The 18,124-nt window shown below is 46.7% G+C and overlaps 1 protein-coding gene across 3 annotated transcripts in view; it reads right to left on the reverse strand.

The window, feature by feature from the left end:
• Positions 1 to 5,099: 5,099 nt before the first annotated feature.
• The window catches only part of gtf2h3 (general transcription factor IIH, polypeptide 3), a 28,497-nt gene continuing 15,472 nt past the window's right edge, over positions 5,100 to 18,124 (reverse strand). For all 3 annotated transcript variants that reach the window (XM_063074004.1, XM_063074003.1, XM_063074005.1), the window contains exons 7-13: positions 13,700 to 13,728; positions 11,966 to 12,040; positions 9,108 to 9,161; positions 6,816 to 6,884; positions 5,689 to 5,824; positions 5,567 to 5,603; positions 5,100 to 5,478 (exon numbers count right to left, since the gene is read on the reverse strand). In XM_063074004.1, coding sequence (XP_062930074.1) covers positions 5,391 to 5,478; positions 5,567 to 5,603; positions 5,689 to 5,824; positions 6,816 to 6,884; positions 9,108 to 9,161; positions 11,966 to 12,040; positions 13,700 to 13,728 — 488 coding nt within the window. In that variant the 3' untranslated portion in view covers positions 5,100 to 5,390. The remainder of the gene's footprint in view (positions 5,479 to 5,566; positions 5,604 to 5,688; positions 5,825 to 6,815; positions 6,885 to 9,107; positions 9,162 to 11,965; positions 12,041 to 13,699; positions 13,729 to 18,124) is intronic.

Consider the following 18,124-nt stretch of genomic DNA (forward strand, 5'->3'; position numbering starts at 1 on the left):
AAATTCCCATTTCTCTCTCTCACCTTATCTCCTTACCTGCCCATCACCTCCCTCTGGTGCTCCTCCCCTTTCCCTTACTTCCATGTCCCTCTGTCCTCTCCTATCAGATTCCCCCTTCTCCTGTCCTTTATTTCTTTCACCATTCGACTTCCCAGCTCTTTATTTCACCCCTCACAACAAGCTGGAGGAACTCAGCAGGTCGGGCAGCATCCGTGGAAAAGATTGGTTGCTGCCCGACCTGCTGAGTTCCTCCAGCTTGTTGTGAGTGTTGTTTTGGCCCCAGCATCAACAGATTATTTTGTGTTTATTTCACCCCTCCCCCACTCCCGGTTTCATCTATCACGTACTACCTCGTATTTCTTCCTCCTCTCCCTCTTACCTTCTTATTCTGACTTCTCAGCCCAAAACATTGGCTGTTTACTCTTTTCCATAGATGCTGCCTGGCCTGCTGAGTTCCTCCAGCATTTTGTGTGTGTTGCTTACATTTCCAGTACCTGCAGATATTCCCTTGTGTGGAATGAGATGCAAGAGGAAGGGGTGGACGTGGGTTTGATTTCAACATTTAAATGAAATTTGGTAGGTACATGGCTGGGAGGGATATGGCGGGCTTTGGTGCAGGTGCAGGTTGATCGGACTAGGCAGATTAATGGTTTGGCAGAGACTAGGTGGGCCAAACGGCCATTTTCTTTGCTGTAGTGTTCTATGATTCCAATCTGGTCAATATTTCCTCAATAAAACTACGCCTTCATCCCAGGAAGCACCAAGGGAACCTTCTCTGCATTATCTCAAATAGAAGTACAGTACATCCTCCTTAAATAAGGTCCCCAAAATTTCACACAATACTCCGGGTGTGATCTCTTTGGCATCTCAACGTTTTTGCAAAACATTACTGCTTGTGTACTTAATTATCTTGGTAAAAAATTTTGAAAGGTTTATCATATGAGGGGTGTTTGATGTCTCTAGACTTGTACTCACTGGAATTCAGAAGAATGAGAGAGGATCTTATTAAAACCTATAGAATGTTGAATAGCCCCAATAGAGTGAATGTGGAGATGTTTCCTATGGTGGAGGAGTTTAAGACCAGAGGATACAGCCTCTGAATAGAGGGACTTCCATTTAGACCAGGAAGAGGAATTTCTTTAGCCAGAGGCTGGCAAATCCGTGGAATTTATTGCCACAGGCAGCTGTGAAAGCCAAGTCATTGGGTATACTTAAGGGGAAGGTTGATAGATTCTTGATTAGTCAGGGCATGAAAGGATACAGGGAGAAAGCAGGAAATTGGGGCTGAGAAGGAAATGGTGGAGCAGACTTGATGGGCCAAATGGCCTATTTCTGCTCCTATATCTTATGGTCTTATAAACCACCTTCCTCTTCATTTCAGGGTTCAACCACTCACCCCACTACGGCAACCAGAAATGTCTGCACCTGCTCGTGCATGAAGCTTCCAAGGCGAGCACATTCCCTCCCAAATCTCTGGTCTGGCTCCTCAGATCCTGCTCTGTAAAATGAAGCAGCAGAAGCCTCATCTGGGCTGTGTGTGTTGTAGGAAATAGCTCTGGTATCACTGGCCAATGTTACTGCAGACTCTCAAAGGTTTCCTGGTTAATTTCTGATGTCCAGCTTCACTTGCATAAATCTGGTGTGACCCATATATTAGCCACTGGCCACACTCCGCTAGTACTTCAGATTAGTAAATAAACATGAACACTTCATTTCCGGAGCAAATGCAGTAAATATTAATAATATTTGTGCAATTTATCCTAAAAAAAAGCTTGTGGTGTTGATGGTTTTAAAAGATGAGACCTGACAAAGGTTGGAGGGTTCATTTCATCGAGTACCCATTCCAGCCAGGATATCCCGGTGGCCAGCATTTAAATTCTGCTTCCCATTCCCATACCAACATGTCTGTTCATGGCAATCTCTATTGCCAAGTTGAGGCTAGATGCACCTTAGAGGAACACCTCATATTCTGCCTTAGTAGACTCCAACCTGACAGCATGACATTCAGTTTTTTAAACTTTTGGTAACTACTTTGTTTTCCCTTACCCTACCAGACTCATCACCCTATCTCTTCCTCCTCCTCCACATTCTTGATCTGCCTTCACCTATACACTCATCCATCCGATTCATACGACATTGGAGCAGAATTAGGCCATTTGGTCTATCGAGTCTGCTCTGCCATTTCATCACGGCTGATCCATTTCCCCTCTCAACCCCATTCTCCTGCCTTCTCCCCATACCCCTTCACATCCCGACTTCTCAAACATCTATCAACCTCCGCTTTAAATATACTCAATGACCTGGCCTCCACAGCTGTCTGTGGCAACAAATTTTACAGATTCACCAGCCTCTGGCTAAAGAAATTCCTCATTTCCATTCTAAGTGGCTGTCCCTCTGTTCAGAGGTTGTGTCCACTGGTCTGAGACTCTCTCACTATGGGAAGCATCCTCTCCACATCCACTCTGACTAGCCCTTTCAACATTCAATAGGACTCCCCCCCCCCACCCCCCCATTCTTCTGAATTCCAGTGAGTACAGGCCCAGAGTCATCAAATGCTCTTCATACGATAAGCATTTATATCCTGGAATAATTCTCGTGAGCCTCCTTTGAACCTTCTCCAGTGTCAGCACATCCTTTCTTAGATAAGAGGCCCAAAACTGCTTACAGTACTCCAAGTGAGGCCTCACTAGTGCTTTATAAAGCCTCAAATTACATCCTTGCTTTTATATTCTAGTCCTCCCGAAATGAATACTAACATTGCATTTGCCTTCCTCACCACAGACTCAACCTGCAAGTTGACATGCACGAGGATTCCCAAGTCCCTTTGCACCTCAGATTCTTAAAATTTTCTCCACTTTTATTCCTTCTACCATACACTTCCCGACACTGTATTCCATCTGCCACCTCTTTGCCCATTCGCTAATCTAAGTCCTTCTGCATCCTCCCTGCTTTCTGAACACTACCTGCCCCTGCACCTACCCTCATATTGTCCACAAAGCCATCACTTCCATCACCCAAATCATTGGCATACAAGAAGTGGTCCCATTAATCACTTTTCTCTCCTTTGTCTCTTCCACGTATCACCACCCAGTTTCTGACAACATTCCCACTCCTCCCTCTCCCACCTGGACCCACCTATCACCTACCAGCTCTTGCTCCAAACTCACTTCCCCTACACCCCAATCTTTGTATGCTGGCTATCTCTCCTCTTCCTTTCCCATCAGATGAAGGGTCTTGACCTGAAACGGTAACTGTCTACCCCCCTTCCATAGATGCTGCCTGATCCAGTTCCTCCTGCACTGAAAGTGTTGCTCCAGATTCAGTATCTGCAGTCTCTCGTGTACCAACATTTAAAAGGTTTTTAGGCCAAACGGGACTTGCTGATGTGGGAACCTTGATCAGAAAGGATGAATTGGTCTAAAGGGCCTGTCGCTGTGTGAGACAAACAGTACTTTATACTTTATCGTCGCCAAACAATTGGCACTAGAACGTACAATCACAGCGATATTTGATTCTGCGCTTCACACTCCCTGGATTATAAATATACACTCCCTGGATTACAAATATTAAATATTAAACATAGTTAAAATTAGTAAATATCCTGTAAAATCTTGTAAACACAGGGAGGGCTTCTCTTTCCATCCATGCATTCTGCATGAGACACTTTTGACTGATGTTTGTGTACAAGGTTAAAGCTGTGTCATAAACATGAGATAGTCTGCAGATGCTGGAAATCCAAAGCAACACACACAAAATATTGGAGGAACTCAGCAGGTCAGGTAGCATCAATGGATACAAATAGTCGATGTTTCGGGCCGAGACCCCTCATCAGGACTGAGAAGGAAAGGAATATGCCAGAATAAGATGGAGGGGGAGGGGGGAAAGGCAAGCTGGAACATGATTTGTGAACCAGGAAGGTGGGAAAGGTAAAGGCTGAAGGAGGAGTCTGATAAGGGAGGGGAGTGGACCACAGGAGAAAAGGAAGGGGGGGACCCAGGAGGCAGAAACAGGCAAGTGAGAGGAGGTAAAAGGTCAGAGCGGAGAATAGAGGAAGTGGGGGGGGGGCGATTTATTTAACAGAATGAGAAATCGATTTTCATGCCATCAACTTAGAGGCTACCCAGATGGAATACTGCATATGATTTTGTTTCTTCACCCTGAGGGTGGCCCCATCTTGGCACAAAAGGAGGCTATGGATGGACATCTTGGCACAAGAGGAGGCTGTGGATGGACATATTGGAATGGGAATGGGTATTAAAATGTTTGGCCACCAGGAAGTCCCACTTGTGATGGATGGTGTGGAGGTGTTAGACAAAGCTGTATCACTGGGGCTGGTCTACAGCTGTACTGGTCAAATTCTGATCCAGCCTCTTGTTGGATTAGGGTGCAGAACTGTTATTTTTATAGGATTTTCCTCATAGTTTAACTTTCCTTGCTATGCTTGCTTATAATTTTATATAATCACCTATAAACACGTAATTGCTCAATGAATTTCCCAATGATTATAATACAGCTAATTAGGCATTTTCTAGAAGTTTCTCAGTTCTCCTGCAGCAGGTGTCACACCACTTGAAAATGGTTATTTTATATAGGCTAATTGTTATCACTGGAATGGTGTTCTCTCTCGTCTATGAGATGACGATGACTTTTTTTTTCTTTTTTGTTCTTTGTTCTTCTAACACTCAATAAAACAACCGGAAGCAATGATTTTTATGCCTCATTCTTAACTTCTGAACCTCTGGATCGCAGACACACCAGGATCCAACAATCTGGTCATCCAGGAATTTCCAGAAGCAATGTATATGTTACGTATTTCTTCCCCTCACGTGAAAAAGCGTACTAGTGGTAAGTGATCCTGCTCAGCAGAACATACTGCGTACCTTGATCCAGAACCTTTCATGGAATTCATGATCAGAACTCACACCCCACCCCGCTTTGGTCTTCAGGCCAAGGGACAGAAATCTCCTGCCTGTGTTTAGTTCCACGTCTCCCTCGCTAGTGTTAGCTGGAAGGTGACTCTGGGCAGTATCACTGGTACCAGTCTCACAGCCTCCTCCACTTTACAAAGTAGAAGGGAGCAGAGGTCATTCTAACTCTGATGCAGGGGCAAATTTCCAAAATCCTCTCTGCATTTATTACAAATGTGAGCATTTACAAAAGGGCACAAATTGGTCAAAAAAGACCCAAAGTTTGCGGGTTTGTTCTCATTCCACCAACGGCACAACATCTGGAGTTTAAAACTGTGTCACAACTCCTTATATCGGCAACCGAAAGGAGTGTGTGAGCTTTGCCAGTGGATTATCGCACCGATTCCACAGGCTCCAGAGGCAGCTGGAAGAGCAGAAGTCCCAGTGGAAGGAGGGGCTTGAATCGAGTTCAGTCCGCTGGTGTCAGCTCGCCAGGTAATTCAGTGTCGGGGGTCTTGGCTTCTTCTTCTTGGCTTTCAGTACAGGTGGCAGGGCAATTCTGAAGGCAGTTCTGAACGTAAAATGAAAAGACACTGTCAGCACTCACAATGGGTCCACCGTAATGGAATCAAACCACTGAACCCTCCCCCAATACTCACTCGCATGTTGTACAAATAGGGCTAAAGTTGCAAAATACTAAAAATTAAAAAGAGGAATTCATTAGAGACTGAACAATGTACAATTAAAAGTTTCAACAACCGAGAAAGTGTTTGAGACTCACTGGATAAGCAGACAGAACACACGTAGCCGATTTCGATCAGGTTTCGGTGGCAGAAGCAGGCAGCTCTGTAATCCACATGAACTGGGGGAGGAAGGACGAGCTGGGACCTCTGCTCTGGCGCTGGCAGGAACATCCACTGGAGGTTGGAGGTGAGAGGTGAGAGGTGGTGCGGGGCAAGGAGGAGAGAGAAACAGCCAGAGAATTACATTCAGAGCCTCAACAACTCCTCTCAGCTGAGGACTTTCTGTTCGGAAGGGTGTCAGGGAATGTGGGCCTAATATAGACTGAGATGCAGGTCCAACTGAACAACAGGACGGGCTTCCTGGGATACCCATGTCACTGATAAAATTGTGTGGAACAGGAAGTTTCTCTCTGAAGTTTCTCATCAGGGTTCATGGAGGGTGTCTCAGTCCCTCATCACTGCCATGATTAGCATGAACACAGTGATACAAACTACCCCATTCCCTGCTGAGGAAACACAACACATCGCAGGACACAGACCACCAAGCCACTGCGTTAAAATTTACAAATTTCTGGTGAGAGTTGAACTTTGACCTGCCCAGGAGGCAGACCAAAGCAGCAGTAAAGCAGACTGGGACCCTTCTCTGGGAGGGACCTTCACCAGGCAGGGTAGATGCAAGGTCGAGGTGGCATTACCATGCCAGAGAGGATCTTTACTCTTCACAGAACGTTTAATTCCCAGTGTCTGAGTTCTCAACATCCTGAAGTTCAACAGAGGTTCTGGTGGATCCCAACCCCACCCACCCTGTTACCCACCAACCCTCCCTCTCCCACACACAAACACCCAACCCCGGCATCACACACACACTCCCGTCTCCCCCACATGCAACTGTCTCAATCACATCACATCCCACACACACACACACACTCACTCACTCACTCACAGACACGGTCTCACTCACAACACACATCACCACGCACACTCCGATAAAGACACACGCCGACACAGATACAGGCACAATCATTCACACACTCACAGGCACAGTCTCACTCGTGCGCGCGCGCACACACACACACCTGTCTCCTGCTCCTGCCCCTGCCCCCTGATGGTGAACCACTGAACAAGTCAGGCACCAGCAAACTCCATGTTTAAGGAATCACCTTACCAGCAGATACTGGGTGATTGCTGACAGCTGTGGTATTTTTAAATATAATCCGCCGGTTATATCCGCAGCCTACGGACAGAGAGAAAACCCCAATTAAGCAGACCCAAATGGATTCCACAATCCCTGTACTCCGGGTACAGAACCTCGGACTGATCAGCACAGAGAGAGTATAGCTCTCAGTGTCCTGGTGACAGGAAAGAGACCAAAACCTCCCAGACTCACACATTCCCAAGCTGAGACAGTCTGGGTGGGCGGGAGGGAATGCCGAAATGATACTGTGCCAAAGGATCACTTCAGCTGAGACGGGGGGGCAGCACGGCTCCACAACACAGAGCCAACAGCAGCTGCAATAACCAAGAGGCAACGACATTGGAGTAACACAGAGAACACCAGGGTGACATCAACAGATCTAGCTCCACGACGCAAAGACCACCAGAGCAGATACTTCAGGATGTGACAAAGCAGATTGATGAAGGCAGAGCAGAGAATATGGTGTATATGGATTTCAGTAAGGTGTTGGATAAGTTTCCCCATGGTAGGCTCATTCAGAAGGTCAGGAGGCTTGGGATCTAGGGAAACCTGGCTGAGTGGATTCAGAATTGGTTTGTCCACAGAAGGCAAAGGGTGGTTGTAGATGGAATGTATTCTCCCTGGAGGTCGGTAACCAGGGGTGCTCCACCTGGATCTGTTCTGGGACCCCTGCTCTTGGTGATTTTTATAAATAATTTGGATGAGGAAGTGGAAGGGTGGGTTAGTAAGTTTGCAGATGACACAAACCTTGCCAGGGTTGTGGAGAGCGTAAAAGATTGCTATAGATTACAATGGGATATTGATAGGATGCAGAGCTGGGTGGAGAAGTGGCAGATGGAGTGCAGTCTAGAAGACTGTGAAGTGATTCACTTCAGAAAATTTAATTTGAAGGCAGAGTACAGGCTAATGGCAGAAGTCTTAGCAGCTCGGAAGAACAGAGAGATCTTGGCGTCTGAGTCTACAGATCAAAGTTGTCACACAAGCTGATAGGGTGGTTAAGAAAGCGTATAATGTGTTGGCCTTCAGAAGTTGGGGGACTGAGTTCAAGAGTTGTGAGATAATGCTGCAGTTCTATAAAACTCTGGTTACACTAAACTTGGAGTATTGTCTTCACCTCTGGTCGCCTCATTATAAAAAGGATGTCGAAGCTTTACAGAGGGCTCAGAGGAGATTTGAGAAAGGCTGAGTGAGCTAGGGCTTTTTTCTTTGGAGTGGGGCATGACAGGAGACTTGATAGAGGTGTAACAGATTAAGGCAGGCATAGATAGAGAGAACAATCAGCACTTTTTCCTCAGGGTGACAATGGCCAATACCAAAGGACATCCATTTAACGGTGTGGAGGAAAGTTCAGGGGAGATGTCAAGTTGTATTTCACAGAGCATGGAATGAGTGCATGGAATGGAGCACCCAAGGTTCACAAGAACAGCATTAATAGATTTTTAATGTAATTAATAATGTCACACACATCAATGCTGGTGTCAGAGGGACAGAGTATTTCAAGTGATGGATGTGGTATCAATCAAGCTGCAATTCTTGATGGATGAAATCCAAAACTTGATAGAGGTTAGGAAGCTTAGATCAAGTGCACAGCCAGACTTTATCTTAGGGCAGAACTGGCTAAGTCGAAGGGGCATAATTTTAATGTAATTGGAGGAAAGTATTGGGGGAATGTAACAGAGGGGATGGTCTCAAGCCCGGCTGCAAAAGGAGGAGGGCTGGGCACGGTGCTAGCAACCCATAAAACCCAGAGCTACAGAAACGGCAACAGAAGCTCCAAAGACCTCATCCCTGGGAGAGGAAGGATCTTCGAAGATGGGGCGACACTTTAAAAGAGTGGCCCAGAACGGAGGACTCTGGTAAGCTGCTGTCAGCAGCCTGAACCCCAGTAGGGGTGATGGCCTGAAGAAGATGATGGTGATGGTTGGATGTCAGAGATAAGTGTTTTTTTTTACACACAGAGAGGCGGGCATCTGGAAAATACTGCCAGGTGGTGGAAGAGTCAGATACTGAAGTGGCATTTAAAGGACTTCTAGATCGGCACATGATTGTAAAAAAAAACACAGTTATGGGGCATGGAGGAGGAAAGGATTAGATTGAGGTTTATATAGGTCGGTACTGTACATGGTAGACAAAAGGACCCATACTGTGCTGTACTACTCAATGATACATGTGATAAAAGGTATTTTTATGAGGTGCACTCTAATACAGAGATACTTTACATGAAGCAGACAGTCTCAATCTAAAGCATCAACCCTTACTTACCTGCTGCAGGAGTCCAGAATCAGAGTCCAGAACACATGCATCAATCAGAATATTCTAAGAGAGAAAGAATCCAGATATTTGTATTACACACTGCCTGGATTATTCCCATTGATAACAGTCTCTCCCTCCACTCTCACCACCAGAAATGTACCATCTGTAAATGTACAACAAACTGCCTGGAATATTCCCCACTGTAAACAGTCTCTCTCCACCCCACCACAGAACTATACCATCTATTATTGTACATCAGTTATCCAAACCGCTTTGTCTCCAGTCTCCATTTCTCACATACCCAAGTGATCTCAATCAAAGGGAGGAGTCAGCAGGTGCACTGTGCACCACGGCCACATATCGCCATTGCTGGATTAAACTCTTTAATTGTTATTTTATTCCAGCTTAACAATCAATTAACTGCTTGTATGTTATATAATAACTTATATACATGTAACTGTTTAGTATGTTTCCTAGTGGTCACAGTATGTGTATGCAGTTGTTCAGTGTCTCCCCTAGTGGTCACAGTGTGTATATGCAGTTGTTCAATGTGTCCCCTAGTGGTCACAGTATGTATATACAGTTGTTCAGTGTCTCCCCTAGTGGTCACAGTGTGTATATGTAGTTGTTCAATGTGTCCCCTAGTGGTCACAGTATGTATATGCAATTGTTCAGTGTGTCCCCTAGTGGTCACAGTATGTATATGCAGTTGTTCAGCGTGTCCCCTAGTGGTCACAGTTCTCTGTATTCTACTGAAGGCTTCTCTTGGTATTGCATTACCTGAATACTGGGTATCTGACTGCTTGACTCTTTTCTGCAAATTTAAAAGGAATGTTTCTTATCTTTGGGTGTAAAAAGAGCCACCACATGGCAGCACCATTTTTTTTTGTCTTCTCTCCCTTCATTTTCAAGACCATTATCACTGTCCGTTTCTCAATTTTCTTTGCTCTATTGACCCTTAATAAACAACAAAATTTGTGCCTCCTTCCTGACCTCCAAAAGAACCGTGGATTAAAAACGTGACAGCCACACCGTGACATCCTGGAAATACACTTCTATTCCATCAACACTATCAGAACTCTCTCCTCAACTTTGCCTCTAACTTTTACCCTGCCCTCAAGTTTACCTGGTTCATTTCTGACACCTCCCACCCCTTTCTAGATCTTTCTGTCTCTATCTCTGGAGACAGCTTATCCACTGATGTCTACTATAAGCCTACTGACTCTCACAGCTATCTGGACTATTCCTCTTCTCAGCCTGTCTCTTGCAAAAATGCCATCCCCTTCTCGCAATTTCTCCGTCTCTGCCGCATCTGCCCTCGGGATGAGGCTTTTCATTCCAGGACGAGGGAGATGTCCTCCTTTTTTAAAAAAAGGGGCTTCCCTTCCTCCACCATCAACTCTGCTTTCAAACGCATCTCCCCCATTTCACGCACATCTGCTCTCACTCCATCCTTCCGCCACCCCACTAGGAATAGGGTTCCCCTGGTCCTCACCTACCACCCCACCAGCCTCCGGGTCCAACATATTATTCTCCGTAACTTCCACCACCTCCAACGGGATCCCACCACTAAGCACATCTTTCCCTCCCCCCCCCCGTCTGCTTTCCACAGGGATCGCTCCCTACGCGACTCCCTTGTCCATTCGTCCCCCCCATCTCTCCCCACTGATCTCCCTCCTGGCACTTATCCTTGTAAGCGGAACAAGTGCTACACATGCCCTTACACTTCCTCCCTTACCTCCATTCAGGGCCCCAGACAGTCCTTCCAGGTGAGGCGACACTTCACCTGTGAGTCGGTTGGGGTGATATACTGCGTCTGGTGTTCCCAATGTGGCCTTCTATATATTGGCTAGACCCAACGCAGACTGGGAGACCACTTTGCTGAACACCTATGCTCTGTCCGCCAGAGAAAGCACGATCTCCCAGTGGCCACACATTTTAATTCCACATCCCATTCCCATTCTGACATGTCTATCCACGGCCTCCTCTACTGTAAAGATGAAGCCACACTCAGGTTGGAGGAACAACACCTTATATTCCGTCTGGGTAGCCTCCAACTTGATGGCATGAACATTGACTTCTCTAACTTCCGCTAATGCCCCACCTCCCCGTCGTACCCCATCCGTTACTTATTTTTACACACACATTCTTTCTCCCACTCTCCTTCTTCTCCCTCTGTCCCTCTGACTATACCCCTTGCCCATCCTCTGGGTTTTCTCCTCCCCTCTTGTCTTTCTTCCTGGGTCTCCTGTCCCATGATCCTCTCGTATCCCTTTTGCCAATCACCTGTCCAGCTCTTGGCTCCATCCCTCCCCCTCCTGTCTTCTCCTATCATTTTGGATCTCCCCCTCCCCCTCCCCCTCCCACTTTCAAATCTCTTAGTAACTCTTCCTTCAGTTTGTCCTGACGAAGGGTCTCGGCCCGAAACGTCGACTGTACCTCTTCCTAGAGATGCTGCCTGGCCTGCTGCGTTCACCAGCAACTTTGATGTGTGTTGCCAGGAGAGATTTGATTTATTATTGGAGTCACCTGTAAGTCAAGTCAGTATGACATCTGGAAATCGTGGTTTGGAGGGTTCAGAGGAATCATTAAATAATAGGCAACCTTACAGTTTCCTCTAGGCATAAAGGATCCCAGGACAGTATATCATGGAAACATAGAAGTTATCTTCAGTGAACTGACCAACATGCATTCCTCAGTTGACGCCACTAAAAACCATTGACCTGTCACCAGCACATTGGCCCGTATGAAGCCTGCAGCTTACTGCACAGCAGTGACTCAGATTTCACAATATATTTCATGGCTGTGAAACCTTAATGAACAGAATTAATCAGTGTTAAGAGTTCTCATTCTGCGTAGGAACCTACCTGCTTCTGCGCTGCGAAGATAACATTCATAAAATTCATATATTGAGCAGCAGAGTCCTCAGCGGCTTTAATAACCTGTGGAGGAGACCATAACACCATGAAACGTAGGAGCAGAATTAGGCCATTCAGCCCGTTGAGTGTGCTACCATTCCATCATGGCTAATTTATTATCCATCTTAATCCCATGATCCTGCCTTCTCCCCATAACCTTTGATACCCTGACCTATCAACCTCCGCTTTAAACATGCTCAATGACTTGGTTTCTCTGGCTAAAAAAAATTCTTCCACATCGCTGTTCTAAATGGACGTCCCTGTATTCTGAGGCCATCTACAGCAATAAATTCCACACATTCGCTACCCTCTGGCTAAAGAAATTCCTGCTCACGGCCAGAGGTGCAGTCAAGGTCACCTGTTCCCCACCCCCTGTCGCTCCAGAATCAAGGTCACCTGTTCCCCACCCCCTGCCGCACTACAGTCAAGGTCACCTGTTCCCCACCCCCTGCCACTCCACAGTCAAGGTCACCTGTTCCCCACCCCCTCCACAGGCAAGGTCACCTGTTCCCCACCCCCTGCCACTCCACAGTCAAAGTCACCTGTTCCCCACCCCCTGCCGCTCCACAGTCAAGGTCACCTGTTCCCCACCCCCTGCTGCTCCAGAATCAAGGTCACCTGTTCCCCACCCCCTGCCGCACTACAGTCAAGGTCACCTGTTCCCCACCCCCAGCCGCTCCAGAATCAAGGTCACCTGTTCCCCACCCCCTGCCGCACTACAGTCAAGGTCACCTGTTCCCCACCCCCTGCTGCTCCAGAATCAAGGTCACCTGTTCCCCACCCCCTGCCGCACTACAGTCAAGGTCACCTGTTCCCCACCCCCTGCCGCTCCACAGTCAAGGTCACCTGTTCCCCACCCCCTGCCGCACTACAGTCAAGGTCACCTGTTCCCCACCCCCAGCTGCTCCAGAATCAAGGTCACCTGTTCCCCACCCCCAGCCGCTCCAGAATCAAGGTCACCTGTTCCCCACCCCCTGCCGCTCCAGTATCAAGGTCACCTGTTCCCCACCCCCTGCCGCTCCACAGTCAAGGTCACCTGTTCCCCACCCTCTGCCGCACCACAGTCAAGGTCACCTGTTCCCCACCCCCTGCCACTCCACAGTCAAGGTCACCTGTTCCCCACCCCCAGCCGCTCCAGAATCAAGGTCACCTGTTCCCCACCCCCAGCCGCTCCAGAATCAAGGTCACCTGTTCCCCACCCCCAGCCGCTCCACAGTCCCCAGGCCGACCCGTGTCCAGACCGCCACTCCCAGGCTCACAGCTATATGTCCCCCTGGGTCACCCTTGCCAGGGCTCAAGTGGGCCACAGGCTTCTCAGGCTCCCAGCCAACAGCAGAACATCACCCCACATCTTACAAGAAGTGGGGGGGAGGGGGAACACGGTAACGTAGTGATTAGTGTAATGCTCTTTCTGCACCAGTGATCCAGGTTCAATTCCCACTGCTGCCTGTAAGGAGTTTGCACGTTTCCCCCCCCCCCCACCCCCGACCGCGTGCATTTCCTCCAGAGCCTCAGTTTCCTCCCACACTCCAAAGACAGACGGGTTTGTAGGTTAATTGGTCGCACGGTAAAATTGAGCAGTGTGGGCTCAAGGGCTGGAAGAGCCTGTCGATGTGTTGTATCTTCAAATATAAAAAAAACAGATCAACAAGTAATCTTTGACAGTAGCTACAGAAAACTCACCAATATTCGGGACTTTAGCTCGTGGCTGGCTGCATTTTGTGGGAACAGAAAGGAAAATATTGTGACATCAAGTTACAAATCGAACTTAAGCTGTTCCTCAGTGTGCAACACGGCACATTTACTGAAATATCACAGGAAGGGGGTAGGAATTCTGCTCCTCTCTGTACAGTATGACTTGGCAGATCATCACCTGAACTCCGGTGTTCAAAAGAAAAACAGTGAGGTCATGTAAACCTGAAATAAAAATCCTGAATTCTGGAAATACACACTCAACACTTCAGAAACAGAGTTTTCCCCTCTGCCATCAGATTCCTGAATGGACATTGAGCCCACGAACACTACCTCACTCTTTTTTGCTCTCTTCGCACTACTTGTTTCATGTAATTTGTAAAAAATATTTCTTACTGTAATTTATAGTTTATTATTATTATATATTGCAATGCCCTACTGCTGTAAAACAACATATGCCAGTGACATTAAACCTGATTCTGATTCTGAATCAGGTCCGGCAGCCAGAAGCTACAGGGGGTGTTTGAGGAGATCTTTCGTCTGAGGTTTATTGACCCACCACAGTTCCATAACCTCTGAAAACCGTAATTACAAAACCCATCCTTTTCGGCTTTAAAATGTTCAGGATCAGGATATCACAACTTCTAGAGCAGGGATTCCCAATCTGGGGCCCATGGACCCTTTGGTTAACAGTAGGGGTCCATGGCATTAACAAAAACGCTGGAGCCCCTGGTTTAGTGTGAAAGCCTGAATAGCCTGGCCCCAATTTTGATTTCAATTTGGACGCCCCTATCAGAGGCATGGTTTCTCTTTAACCCTTAAACTCCTGTAATCACCGAACTTTTAAAGTTTAAAAGTGTTTTAGGCAGCTGGGATGGACAAATCCCTTGAGTATGAGGATATAGAGTACACGGTAAGGCAATCAGGACAACAAGGGTACATGAGTCATCCTTGGCAGTTAGGATAAAGGAGAATACTAAGAGCTACAAAGTTCAAAGTAAATTTAGTATCAAAGTACACATATATCACCATATACAACTCTGAGCGGGCATACTCAACAAATCTATAACTATAACAGGACCTGAAAGTATATTAACATTCTGTTAGTATATTAAGGGCAAAAGAGCAACTGGAAAGTGAACAGGATGAGAATGGATGCCTATGTGTAGACCCAAGGATGAGGATTTAAATGCCGAGGAAGTCATGGGGGAGACGGAATTCAGAGAAGAGAGCAGTGATGTCCTGAAACATATTTATATGATGAATATCAATAGGAATACGGCAGGCCATTTTGTTCTTCTGATGTTAATTTTGATCTGACAGATCATCCAGATTGTCTTCAGGCGCACAGTGGATAAATCCCCAGGGTCTGAGCAAGTATATGCTCGGACATTGTGGGAAGCCAAGAAGAAATTGCTGGAGCCCTGGCAGAGATACTCATACCTTTATCACCCAGGGGTCTGTACCGCAGCATCGGAGGGTGGCTAATGTTGAACTTTTATTTAAGAAGGACTGTACGGGTAAGCCAGGGGACCACAGGCCAGTGCACCTAACATCAGTGGTGGTAAAGTCACAGGAGGGAATTCTGAGGGAGAGGATCTACCAGTATTCGGAAAAACAAAGACTTATTGTGTGTGGAAAAATCATGTCTCATGAATTTGAGAGAAGTTTCTGATGAGATGACCAAAGAGGACTGATGAAGGAAGGGTGGTAGATGTTGTCTACATGGAGCTTAGCAAGGCCTTTGGTAAGGTCCTGCATAGTAGGCTAGTCTGGAAGGTTACATCGCATGAGATCCAGGGTGAATTGTGGTAAGTCTCGAAACCCAATTACCCAACAGCCCACATGGAGAGAACAAACGTAACATACCAAATCCAACTGCTCCAAACACTACGTAGGACAGACGGAGAGAAAACTATCCACAAAACTGCATGAACATCAACTGGCCGTAAGACACAATCCTCTGATACATCTCAGCACATGAAAACCAAGAAGGACACAAGTTCATGTGGGAACCCACAAAAATACTGGCAGAAGTACAAAGCAAGAAGCTTGGCTCTCAACGGAAGACTCTATTAACAAGCATACTGAACTGGGCATGATTTGCCAACCTGTGCATATGCAAGATCAGCACCAAGAGGTGAGCCGTGGACACCCTAGGAGTCAACGCTCACAACGACTGATGACCAGGGATACAGGCTAGTGGAGATCACTTAGCAAATTGGTTGGCTGGGACCCAGTGGAGACTAGTGGCCAGTGCGACAGTAAACCAATCAGAACAACAAGTCGGACCAATATAAACGTGTGCGCTCAGCAAAGGCAACGCTCAATTGTGCACCGATGATGTCACCTCGACTGATGAAACGTCTGCCATCCTGCAAACAAATGTGGCTTCGCGGTAGGAGTGATGGGGGGGGGAGTGTCGCAGAGGGTTGTTTTTATTAGACCAGAGGCCTGTGACCAGTGGTGTGCCACAGGGATCAGCGTTGGGTCCACTGTTGATTGTCATATCTGTGAATGATATGGCTAAATTTGTGGATGACACCAAAATCAGTGGTATACTGGGACAGTGAAGAAGGTTGTCTTGGGTTACAATGGGATTTAGATCAACTATTGTGCACAGTTCTGGTACCCACCTACGGAAAAGATATCAATAATGAAAGTTGCAGAGAAAATTTTCAAGGATGTTACGAGGGCTCGAGGGCCTGAGTTATAGGGAAAGGCTGAATAGGTTAGGACTTTTTCTCTGGAGTTCAGGAAAATGAAGGGAGATCTTAGACAGGGATACAAAAATATAGGGGTATAGATAGGGTAAATGGATGCAGGCATTTTTCCCTTACACTGGGTGAGACTACAACTTGAGGTCATAGACATAGGGTGAAAGGTGAAATATTGAAGGGAAATCTGGGGGAACTTCTACACTCAGGGGTGGTGTGAGTGCAGAACAAGCTGCCAGCAGAAGTGGTGGATTGTCACCCTTAAAACAAGCTTAGATAGGTACAACATCTCTGAGGATCTGTCCTGGACCCAACATATCGATGCAGTTACAAAGAAGGCAAGACAGTGGCAATCCTCACTAGGGGTTTGAGGAGAATTGGTATGTCACAGATGCACCTTGGAGAACGTTCTAACTGGCTGTATCACCGTCTGGTATGGAGGGGCCACTGCACAGGACTGGAATAAGCTGCAGAAAGTTGTGAACTCAGTCACCTCCATCATGGGCAGCAGCCTCCCCTGCATCCAGGACATCTTCAAGGAGCGATGCCTCAAAAAGACGGCACCATTCATTGAGGACCCCCATCACCCGGGACATGTCTTCTTCTCATTGCTACAATCAGGGAGGAGGTACAGGAGCCTGAAGACACAGACTCAGTGATTCAGAAACAGCTTCTTCCCCTCTGTCATCCGATTTCTGACTGGACATTGAACCCATGAACACCAACTCACTGCATTTTTATTTGGTTTTTTTGCACTACTTATTTAATGTAACTGTCTAGATATACAGTAAGATGTAAAATTACATCTTACTATAATTTATAGTTTTTATGATTATGTATTGCAATGTACTGCTGCTATATAACAACAAATTTCGTCTGCCAGTGATATTGAACCTGATTCTGATACATGGATGAGAGAGATATGGAGGGCTATGGTTGGGGTGCAGGTAGACGGCACTAGGCAGAGACCAGGCTGGCACAGACTAGATGGACTGAAGGGCCTCTTTCTGTGCTGTAGTGCTCTTGGAAAGTGGACAAAGCAATGCGAGATGGAGTCTAACTGTGACTAACATTAACAGTTACAAACACAGAAGACGCTGCTGACACTCGGCAGGTTGGGCAATATAAAATATAGGAGCAGAATTAGGCCACTCAGCCCATTGAGTCTGCTCCAAATGAACGTTTCAACTCATGGGGAAGGCTTTGGGAGTAAACCCCGAGGGAAAATTATGGAGCTGGTGTCCCTGAAGCAGTCCTATGTTGAGTTCGACACTGTCTGGCAACTCCTGCGCTGCCGCAGGTAACAAACCATCGGTCTCTGTCATTCCCTCAGATCCATCGGCTGTGTGGAAAGGGGAGCCTGCTACATGGGCAGCAGCTTACCATACTGCCCTGGCTTGCATATCACGCAGACAGCCGGGAGACAACATCAGTGGTCGACCCTGACCAACGGAGGGGCCTCACTGGCCTTTGTACTTACTGTGAATGCCCACAAGAAAATGAATCTAAGGGTTGTATATGGTGACGAAAATGTACTTTGATAATAAGTGTATTTTGAACTTTGAACTCGATAATTTAAACCACTCTCACTTGTAACCAAGTGGTGAAAGTCTACAAGTGGTTTCTGCAATCCCCACATAGTTATAGAAAAGTACAACACAAAATGCCGAACTCCCACGTGCTCTGTAAGGGGAATGGA

The sequence above is a fragment of the Mobula hypostoma genome, chromosome 21 (genome assembly GCF_963921235.1).
Source record: "Mobula hypostoma chromosome 21, sMobHyp1.1, whole genome shotgun sequence".
Lineage (NCBI taxonomy): Eukaryota > Metazoa > Chordata > Chondrichthyes > Myliobatiformes > Myliobatidae > Mobula > Mobula hypostoma.